This window comes from Rhagoletis zephyria, unplaced genomic scaffold (genome assembly GCF_001687245.7).
Source record: "Rhagoletis zephyria isolate East Lansing unplaced genomic scaffold, Rhagoletis_zephyria_1.1 Rzeph_scaffold_09069, whole genome shotgun sequence".
NCBI lineage: Eukaryota > Metazoa > Arthropoda > Insecta > Diptera > Tephritidae > Rhagoletis > Rhagoletis zephyria.
In genome coordinates, this window is record NW_016166148.1 from 1536 (window position 1) to 13439 (window position 11904).

Below are 11904 nucleotides of genomic sequence, written 5' to 3' on the forward strand. Positions count from 1 at the left end.
TAGGTGCGATGATCCTAGTTAGTTTAATGCAAGATCAACGTGAGTACAGGAGAGGTATATGTATATTTTATTGTTCGCCCTATTCTAGATTAAGGCAAGTGGGGAAACAATAAATTAAATCCTACGATATTGTCCAGTCCTTCAGAGCTATACCTCGCAAGGTGGCCAGTCAGCTTGTGCCCAGATATTCAGTTGTTTGAAAAACATACATACACTCATCAACATTACCAGAATATACATACAATTCGGAAGAAAGGAGCGGCTTTGCTGCTGCTGCTTACGTAAACGTAGTACCGTACATTCACAGGGAATAGAAAAGTTCGACGTAAACCTATTTCCGGCTCAGGGCCCTTGTTTCCAAAGAAGCCAAGTCTGCAACGGTTCTTTAGTATGTTGAGAGAGACAGGGTCATAAAGACATAGAAGGTAATGAGGAGGCAGACAAGTTTGCCGGAAAAACGGTAGCATCAACAAGAAGCCCTCGAACCCTTCATTGCGGTCGAACCACACACCAAGCCACTGGGCTACGACAGGAAAAGAAGTTATTGGGAGATTACAATAGAAAAAGATATGACTAATTAGAAAGTAAAAATTTTAACAGGAATCTTCCCAGGTCATTGCAGATTAAGAGGCCACCTGCATGAAACTTCTAAGCACACACTCCCCGTATGCGATGTTGTCAATTTTTGAAGTAATTTGTGATATTTGTTAAACTTTTCTGGTATGTTCGAAAATTTCCTCTAAGCACCCGTTAGGAGTGTACACAACTCACACGTACACCAAAATGTACAGTGGTATACGGTGGAATTTTCACATTGCCGTCAAGAAGTTCATAGAATTTTCACCTAAATAATACATCAGCTAAAGCTACCTACAAAATGCTGGTATTAAATCGGGTATTTACGCAGTCTTTTCAGATTTAGATTAACCTGTAAAGATACTGATGTATCACGAGCATGACTTCTATTGGTCTCTGCCTCTGATGTCCAACCTTCTAAGTAAATTAGCTTTCTGCATACAAGGATCATAAATCTGTACCTTAAGCGAGACAATATGCTATCATATAGGTCAACCCAAAGATCTCATCCTGTAGAGTGATTTTAAAACGTCGCCCAAAAACAATATAGGGACAGAAAACACCTATATGAATTTGACAGGAAAAAATTTCTATCGGATAATTTGCCGTTAATTATCCGTAAATTATATATATATATACATATATCCGCGGCAAAATTATTATTTTCACGGATAATTAACGGCAAATTATCCGATATGATTTTTTTCTTTGGGGAAAAGTTGTCTTGTCAACTTCAGAGAGGTGCAGACAACTGATAATTCATTGACTGTATAACCTGAGGTAAGGAATGCATCTGTGAGAGTAGGGTAGATCGATCTGGTTCTGCACCTTAGCATTGATCGAAGTCAAGACACTTGATACGTAGATATTGTTTGACAGATTCGTTCAAAGCCTAAATTGTCAGAGAGGTTTGTTCTATATTCCAACAGGGTAGCGCCCCTGGCCTTATTTATAGGACCAAAAAACATTAGCATACATCCAGTCTGTTTTCCTAGTTTTTTCGATACTAGCCTCCATGATCTAGTTAAACTTAGGGACACATGTTTGAGATGTTAGCAAAGCTATGCCAGCTTTATAGGAATTTTTTGGGCATCAACGCGTAGGATAGGTTTTTTATCGGTATTTAGAATTTAAAGAAATATCTCTAATTTAGTTTTCTTTTGCATATTTTAAACCTACTTCTACAAATGTATGTAATCTGAAATGACAAATACCACAAGTATGTTTGTATGTGGGTACCATTTAGATCTCTATACAATATTTAAGCTCTCAAGCAACAACTGAATTGCTATAATCATAAATTCCAAAGAAAGTTAAGTCCATCCATTCATATATATATATATACACATAACCAAATATGTTCGTATTTAGTAAAAATAAATATTTGTCAGTATTCTGTAAATAAGAATTCGCACAAGCAAGCCCATCAAATAAAATAAACTCAAATATGCGGCGTGAATGAACATAAATTACCACTTAGAAGACAAAGTGTCTTTAAGTTAAGACCAAGTTGGCTAGAGTGGGGGTAGAAATAAAACAAACAGAGAGCAAGAAAGACACACTTCAATTGAAACAAGAACACTTAGTCCAGTAGTGTGTATTTTTTGCAAATACAATTTTGTTAAGTTACGAAAAGCAAGGCCAGTTTGATAAACAACAAACGTCGTTTTGTTCACTTGGCCAGCCAAAAAGCTGCAGGAATTCGAACTTCGCAACTGCATGAACAACAACAACTCAATAACAGTGCCGACAACAAAATGGCAAAGCCAAACAAAACGAAATCAAAACGTATAATTGCGAAAGAAACCGTAGCCGTAGGACAGTGAATCGAAAAGAATGAGTAAATCAAAAGCAGAACACAGAGAACAAATAACAGAAAAAAGAGCAACCACTACAAACATAGTTACAACAAAAGGTGGCAGTTACGGCTTAGATGAATTTATCGCCTCGCAGATTCCCTCCCAAAGCTCACTCCTTTCACACACAGCAACAACGCCTACCAAACAACTGACACCTACCGAAAAGTACTCGGCACACGCCACGAGCAGCACTCGTTGTCGAGTAAATTGTACGCTTGTAGGATGAGACTGTCCACTATAGTCGGTGTCCGTTAGTTATACTTGGTTAAGTATATGCTTGTAATGTCCTTCGAAAGCATTCTCCTACAGTCGCTTCCAGCTCCACCCCCAGCATGACAAATGCGCCTCGAGTCAAGAATGACAGCTCCAAAGCAATAAATTGTGCTGCCGGCTTCTTATTCCACATCTTCATGCCTCCCACTGCCTGCCAAACAACCCAATGCCACTGCGATTCCCATTCAGCTGGAAGACGCCAATATGCCAGCACTACTTACTTACTTCTCACCAATACTTTTGCTGGAGGCTCGATTAAAATTTTCTTCTGCTGAGCAGGCGGAAATGGCTGTCAAGGCGGCCGGGACAAAACATAGAAAGAATACTGAACCAGCGGAGAATAAGAGTTGCAGCGCCAAGACATGCAAGTAAATAAAGTATAAAATGTACCACCGAACGGTTGGGTTTCAGCGCGTGGGCACTGGGATGACGAAGGTTTTCTGCTGATATAGGCAACGAGAGAGAGAGGTAAGCCAAGCAGGCTGCGGCAGGAAGTAGGAAGTTCAGGAAGTGCAGATTGTGGCTTTGCCTTTTGCTCTGCTCTGCGCACCACTGCTCTGTTCGAGAATTGAGTGTTAATTTTGGGCAAGGTGCTAGATAACACGATGTTGCTGCTGTTGTTTCGTTTAGTTCGCTTTGGTGTGATTTAGTTGCCTTGTTGGATTTCTTATTGTTGTTTGTTATCCTGCAGTGGCCTGTCTATTGCTTTGTATTTTGATTTTATTTATATACTTTTGCAATGTGTGTATGTTTGTTTGCTTTACAGTTTGCTTCCTTGTCGTCCATGTGGATTTTGTGGGGAAAACTTGCGACTTTTCTTTGCGGCATATTACATTTGTTTTCTTTTATTTCGTCCTTTCTTGGCGTAGAGTTTCGTTAACGATGCCGCAAATTCTTATCGGTTATGAGCAGTATGGTAATTTGTTTATTCATCCTTCTCATTGAAATTGTATGTTTGTTTTTATTTTTTAAGAACGCTGCTATGCAGAGTAAGTATGGAAAGTTTCCGAAGACCTAGCACGTGGAATAAATGGAAAACGTTGAATACGCCGTCAACGGTCATTTGGTACGACCATGGTGTCTGTACTGGTAAATTTTCTCCAGTATATCATAAATCTAGGCATCTCAAAGGCTAGTTTGTTCCACGCGATCTTACTATGCCTAGGAACTCAGTGTTGACGTGACTTAGTAACAAGTGAGTATACCAACATTTCCGTCCGAGCCCAGCCTGCCGTTCTTGCGGAATTAGAAACCTTGAAACGGAAGTCCCAAAATTATGTAATTTTATCAGCGCTGATGTCTAAATCAGCATTGAGCGCACTATGACTGTCCTAAAGATCGCTGTGTGTAATAGTAGATTTCCACCAAGCCTTAACTGCAGTTTATGCCTATTGGAAAAGTGAGATTACAACTCGAAGAGGTAATTGGTCATAATAAGTACAACCAAATGAAGGTAACAGAGCAAGAAGTAAGATATCGCCGTGCCGTTCAACCCATATTAAAATTCTTGGCGCTTATTTGAACTCTTAAATGCAGTTAAGCTGATGGTAGAAATAGTCTATCAACCTGGAAACGGGCTCGTTAACAGACTGAGCGGATATGGTTTAAGGATATGCGACGTCCTTTCTTGGATATCATAAACGGGTTCCCTAGCCTTTTAATAAATACTTTAGGAGCATCTCTCATATGCAAATATTAAAAAAAAATGGATAGGTAGCCTCATAAACACCAGTGAAAATTCCAAATAATTCATCAATCGCATAGGTAGTAGAAATAATCATCTGTTTTTAATCTTTCGCTGCAAAGACGCTCTTTGTAAGCATAAAAATCGAAATCTTTATCCCATGCTACATGCATTCTACTTAGTTCTGCTTGGAAACAATTCGGTTTCTGTAAATCAAAGCGTACAGGGTGATAAAAAAGAAAGCTGTACAAGAGAAAATGGGCCGCGTAGCTACATGAGCTAGTGCTACAAGGCGTTGCAAGATTTATTGACTTAGTTTTTTTATGGCAGGATACTTACTCAAAACTACTTTCAAAAATTCCCTTAATTGGGCAAGGAAAATAATTACTAAAACCTAAGTCAAATAACTATTTATTCACTCACCTTTTGTGCCTTGCAAGTGACACTGATGGACTGCACCTCGTGTCCGGGATGTTGTTTCTCGGCGATGCACTGTGGACAGGCGGGCATCTTGCACACCAAGCAGTACATTGCCAGCGTATCTCCATGGTCACCGCAGACCGACTCCCTTTGTGGTGCGCAATTACGCGGCTTCATCAAATTATGTTTGGCCAGCGGGCCACGTGCCGGATGGCAGAGCTCCCGACATGCATCGCAGTAGCGTATCTCGCATTGTTCGCACACAGTGGACGCCACCTTCGGATCTGTCTCGCACATTTGGCAGCGCAGAGCTTCGCGTGCACAAAAGCGATCAACAATCGATTCCATGGTGCGATAGGCGGGCAAATTACGCACGCCACCCTCGTCGAAGAACACCAGCTTCCGGCAGAGCGGACAGGTGAGATAAAAAGCAGCGCCAGGTGGCGCAGCAGCAGCGCCCTGCAACAGGCCCTGTAACTGTGCGGTGCCGGCGTACGAAACCGGACGTGATGTATTCGAGCAGCAGACTACACCGGAGTCGGCTTCACTCAAGATGCTCACCTTGTCTGCCTGGTCCTGATCGGATGTAACACTTTCGCTGCCTGTGGCCGAGCTGGCAGTGCTGGCGGCTGAGCTGTTCGATGAGTGACGTGTCGACGAAGGATGTGAGGATGGTGCTGCGGGCGCACCAACGCCAGCGTGTGAATGTACTGTAGCGGTGGTAGTGACGCTGTTACCATGAGCTGCTGCGCCATGCACTGGATGCGAGTGTACCAGACAGCCGCCGTTTATGTTGCCATTCGCGACGAGACCAGCACCGGCATTGATGGCGGCCAAGGCCGAGGCGGGCGTGTAGGCGGTCTGTATGTCAAGCGCACAACCCAGGCAGAGGGCGTGGAAGCAGGGCAGCAGTACCGGATTGGCGAAGAGTTGTTTGCATGTCGGGCAGCGTAGTTCGTCCTCCATGCTAGCGATGTGTGTTTATAAGCTTTGGAGTTGGTTACGAGAGAAAAATTTAGTTTTTTGTACGTGCGTACTTTTTTGCACAGTTGAAAGTTTTGGCTTTGGATTTTAGGAGGTGTTTATCCAATTCACTTTTAAATTCATGATTTACGCGCTCACATTCGTTGAACTCTACATTACACTTTTGTTCTGGCGAATTACTTTTTTTTGTGTGATTTTCAAATTTTTTACTGCACCGGGACGGTTTTTCGCAATAAATATTTTATTTAACTATTTGCAGATTAGTTGATTTTTCATGTCAAAACGTTTATATATTTCGGTTGTGATTTATCTTTTTGTATTTGCAAAATACCATTAACGGTTAACGTTCTGTTTTTACAAACTTAGTAATTTTTTTATTTAAAAAGTATTTTCATTGGTATTTTGGTGATGTTCTGTGCTAACAGCTATTTTCGCGAACCTTTTTACATCAATAGATTTGGTAAAGGTTTTACAATTTGTAGTAAGCCATATAAATGTTTTGTTAGATTAGATGTGAATATTTTCGGTGGTTAAAATAAAGTGATCTTAATTAACTAAATAATTTTTGGGCGTGAAAAAATGTAGACGCAATAAAGATATAAAAGGCAAAATTTTAAATATTCGATTATGATAAAAATATATGGGTCATTCTTTGTCAGCGGGAGATCTTCTTTGTCCATTGGTTAGATAAGGTGTTATAGGGTATATAGAATTGTATTACTAGACCAGGGAATAGATAAATATCGGAAATCTTTTCCATAAATTTTATAGCTTAAATTGACTAGCTATTTTTACCTACTTTTAGGGTAACCCATACAAATCTTAATTTTTTAATTCACCGTTATTCCAAATATTCCAGTCGCCAAAATTATAGAATACTTATGTACTTTGTAGTATTGCCAGAGTTTTGGATTCTTCTGATTGAGCTTCCCTTCTACGTTAACATGTTTCAACATTTCCAGATTTGTTGTCTATGAATGATTTTTTCTTAGATAACGAGCTACGTTTTGATAAAAAATAATAAATTTCAGAAAACAAAAATAACTATTATCTTGAATTTACAAATTAAAAACGTTGTCCGAATTCTGAAATTTAACGAAAACGCTGTTTCAAACAGTTATTAAAAGAAAAAAAATTTTTATTTCGCATATAACAGTTATTGCCCAACGTTTATTTTCTACATTGCTTGATAACAGTTATTATCCGACATTTATTTTTTACGTTGTCTGGTAAACGTTGTAAGATAAGAATATTGACGAAAATGGAGACGGGGAGTCAGATAAAGATGATGAAAATAAAAGAGGATGAATGAAAAAACTGTTCTCAGACAAAGTAAAAATAAACGATGGGTTATAACTGTTATCAAGCAACGTAAAAAATAAACGTTGGGAAATAACTCTTATTGACGACAGAAAACATATTTCTCCCGCATAAAAACTATCAGGCAACGTAAAAGGTAAACGTTGGATTATAACTCTTATTGGCGAAATAAATAATAAAAAATTTCTCATCTAAAAACTGTTATGGAACAACGTTTTTTCGATAAAACTTATAACTATTTTATATTTCCCTGATAAATATTAAATAAACGAAAGGTATATAGCCAAAGAATGCCAAAATGCCTCATCCCTATTTATATTTTCGCCACTGCACTTTGTATAAAAGAAAAGGGCAGCAAAAAAATTTCAAAAAAAACAACGGCTAGTCACAGCTACTTCTAACTTACACTAAAATTAGATGGGTTACAAAATTGCATACCAAAATTTTGTTGTAAAAGTTCTGACTAAAAAGTTTGAAATTTTGATGAAACTTCTTCGTATTCTTCTAATTTTTATAAAAAGTTTAAGTTCGGATTTACATGGTTTTTGTTAGACAGCGTACTATATTTCCTCGTTTTTTATGCACTTTGAATTTGGCCCTAAATACCTTACCAACCAGAACGTTCCTGCACCTTTAAGTGGGTAGTTTTGAAAAGGGGGGTATCCAGCTTTCCAACGGTACCAATTTTACCCCTAAAATCGGAGTCATTAAATTAAAGTTTGCTCAAAAAGACAAGTTATTCGCGCACTTCGAAAATCAAAAAATTACAGTGGATTCACGGTAAATATGCTCTTTCCCGGAAATTAGCGTGGATCAACGTTAATTTTTTGCCGTAGATTTGGAGAAATTTCTACCGTGGATCCACGGTAATTTTTTGATCTACGGTAATATGTTTACCGTTAATATACGGTAATATTTAACCGTACATCTACGATATTTTTTTACCATGGATCTGCGGTAAAAATTACCGTGGCGCGTGTTAAAATAATAAAAAAATCGAAAGTATCCAAATAAATTTAGTTCGGTCTTAGGTACATAAAATGCAAGAAAACAAAAAAAACCGAATTTGAAGTTGAATTTTTTATAAAACTTAATACTCGTATCTGCTCAATTCAACTTTGAATTTTTTTAAAGCCAAATATTAAATTATAAATTGTAATAGAATTTAAAAAAAGGAAATTTTTTGCATGTATGTTTTATTCATTTTATTCATATTTACCTACCTAGTGTGAATTCCCCCAAAAAATTTTCATCACAGCCCATTTAAAAAATGTAGCCTAGTTTTTTAATGTTACTTTTTTCTACCGTTTGTTAATTAAATGTATGTATGTAGGTAACTAATTTTCGTAAGCTTACGGTCACTGCCACATCATACGTAGTATATGCCTACAACTTATTTGTTTTTTGCTTGGATTCGTATGTATGTACCTACATACAGTGATCGAAAAAATTATAGCCGCACCACATTTAGACAGCTATTTAATTTTGGTCATTCCTTAACAAAACCCGTGTAGATCCAGGTTCAAAATTTTGTGCATGTATTTAAAGAAAATTAACAAACTTTCGTAAGAATTTTGAGCTTTTTAATTAGATATCCTAGAAGGATTCTATATAGCTAGGTATGGAGTTTTGAATTTTAGTACAATAAAGTAGGTTAAAGGGCAAAAAATTACGGTAGATTTTTTAGGTTTTTTTTTGGTCTCATTAGCTTTCACATAACAAATACATACACACAATTTATTTTTAAATGGAAGAAAACCGTATATTACCTCTACGACAAGAAATCTTCAACAAAATCAACGATAATTTATAGCCATTTCAAACTTGTAGATAGGTAGGTACTTTATTCTACTAGAATTCAACTTGGATTTACACGGGGTTTGCTAATGAATTAAAAACAGTTAAAAAAAAATAACCAAATTTATATGACAATAACAAATAATACGCGGTCGCGGCTATAATTTCTGCGACCACTGTACGTGTTTAGCGATAAGTAATCATTATTTTTCTCTAAAATGATAATCTCATTTGCAATCATCTTCACTTAATCCCCAGACCACTTTTCACGCATTTGTGTCTTTTAATCGTTTCTGCAAGCGAACCCCACAAAAATCTCTTTTGTCCACACATTTCCTTTAATACGCTTTCAATCAAAATTAACCAATCAATAATATTTGTGGCAGGTAACCCACACCACCACCCACAGCCGCCACTGAGGATAAATAAACACAATCACCGGCAAAGCAGTTAACCAACAACGTAACGGATCTGCGTGAGTTTTTCCACTTTTCAACGTAAATTTTTAAGTACCTACGCTTGCAGCGTTTCCTGTTTCCCATTGTCCTACGCTCTTCGCACTTTTTCACACTTTGCACTTTAAGAAAAGCAGCGCAGCAAACGCCGCTGCCGCAGCACGCTAATCCTTCAGAAATATCCGTGTGCGACCCCGTATGTGGGCGGGTGGCACAGTTCTTTCCGTTTGTTTGCTTTTATGATTTGCGGCAAATTGGAAAAACTCACTTTAACACCACTTGGAAAAGGTGCTTCGTCGATAGTTGCTGCCACACAAACATAATAAATAATAAAAAATATAAAAAAATAATCGAAGTATTGAATATGTTTTGCTATAAATTTCGCTATGTACATATATTTTCCCACTTTGCCGCTTAATGCAGATTTTCACTTAGCGCGTGCAAGGAAATGACTCCATTCAACACTTTCACGCCACCTTTGCGACACTTCCAGCACTTCCTCTCACCTTGACAGCTGGCAGTTTTTCCAATTTCCGTTCACCGTACAAAAATACTTTTTTTTAAGCAGTAGATACTCGCTAGTTTCTTCTAGCGCCAGCAATGGTTTTTCACTTGCAAATTTCTGCCACTTTATTCACTTCCTTATTACGCAATTTTTATGTTTTGCTTTCAAGCATCCCTTATTTACCGTTTTATTAACAATTCATGCACATTTTCATTTAACACACAGAAATTACTGAATTTTCACGGTGAGGAAAACGCTCTGAACGATTTCGTAGTAAACAGCCGCGCGCACGTCCAACCTTCGCGATGTTTTGCCGACAACAATCTGTTTTGATTTTGCCGATTCACCGAAGAACTGAAAATTCTGCTGCCGCAGCGAAAGCAACGCAACATGTTGCCTGGCTGGCTGGTGTGGAACTTGTTGCGCTGGTTGCCTTACAACATGTTCGTTGGGCCAAATTTGTGGATTGTAACAGTGGAGCGAACTTGTAACTATTTTGAATTAACAGAAATATTTGAAAATGCACAGAACGCAATAGGGTTTCTCAATTTCAGGTTATTACATAAATTAGGTAGGAAATTGCTAGATATTTATTTAAGAGCTTTTGGAATTGAGATTAATAATTTTACATGCTAATACGCCAACATGGTGTGTTTTCGTAGATACATACATATCCGTTACCTTAATATAGAAGGCCAAAATGGCCCATAAATTCGAGTTAAAGCCTCAACGTGAACATAGTATTAGACTTTCTTACTTGTTTTAAATAAGTTTTGGAATTAATCATATCATTGAAAATATAAAGTCCTTAAAAAAAATCTTGTCGTCAGAGAAAAGCGCATTTATATGCAGTTAATTATATGTAATATAAGGTAGACTTTTATAAAAAAATTTAGTTATGGAACAAAAAAAAAGAAATATGGACAAAACTGGTTGAAAAACGGCGCTTTCTTTTTTCTGCCACTGGTATTAAGAACTTCTTTCAACCACATAATAAATTTTTTGGAATTATTGTTTTTTGCATCGATATTCTTTCGACATACATTACTTAAATTACTTTATCAGATATGTACACTCTACAGTATTATTAAATGAATATAAATTTAATTACTGTCTTTTTTTTGTTACTAATGAAATAACTTTCACTTTAAATAAAAAAGTAGATTTCAAACCCATTAACTTATGTATTATTTACTTTATGGTAGGAGAGCTTCTCAAACAATATTGATGCAATTTTTTCGTGTCAAGTTGTGGAAAAATAAAAAAATATCTACATAAATCCCGGGACTGATCTCGGGATCGTAAAAATCGGAAAAATTAACATCTCTAATACATACAATATTTAATTATGTTGTTGTTGTCGCTGCTTCTACTGTTTACTAACTGATAATAATTTACAATCCATAATGTGTTGATTATATCCATACATACATACGTGCATGCACACATATCACAAGTTAGTAAAATTTATTTCTTCAACATATATTCATTGTAACATGTTGCAAATACAAAAATACGGCCCAATTCACCTGAATAGGTACACATATTGTCCTCAAAGATCCAAGCTTATATCTGGACTTGTGTGAATCAGAGCAGTTCCTTTCTAATCTCGTCTTGAAGAATGATTAATTTTGAAGAAAAGCGGTGAACCAAACATCACATGGATTGTCTGACACGCAAACTTTGCAAAACATGCAATTCTAAGGGTCTGATTATGCATACTTCGCATAACTTCGCACAACCATTTGTACCAGTGCACTAAAAGTGTAACTTAAGAAACTGTGAAGCAAAATCTAAACTCAACAGATCGCTAAGTTTTTAAAAGTTCTGCTAATTTCTGGGTAATGGAAAACATACAAAATACATACAAAGTACATACGAAATTACAGTTTGAAGTTTATGCGAAGTTATGCGAAGTATGCATAATCAGACCAAAAATATTTTCCATTAAGTTTAGCTCCTGTAAATAGGACGAACTCGGAAAAGAATACGACTTTCCTTCGTCATTCTCGTTTTTACAGCTCCTGTAGT

The 11904-nt window shown here is 37.1% G+C and overlaps 1 protein-coding gene across 1 annotated transcript; it reads right to left on the reverse strand.

The window, feature by feature from the left end:
* Nucleotides 1-4815: 4815 nt before the first annotated feature.
* LOC108375533 (E3 ubiquitin-protein ligase TRIM9-like) lies at nucleotides 4816-10180 on the reverse strand (the record flags this gene model as incomplete). Its single annotated transcript, XM_017631673.1, has 2 exons — nucleotides 10057-10180; nucleotides 4816-6235 (listed from the first exon to the last, which is right to left on the reverse strand). A coding segment is annotated over exon 2 (963 nt), but the record flags the coding sequence as incomplete, so codon positions are not given.
* Nucleotides 10181-11904: the final 1724 nt, after the last annotated feature.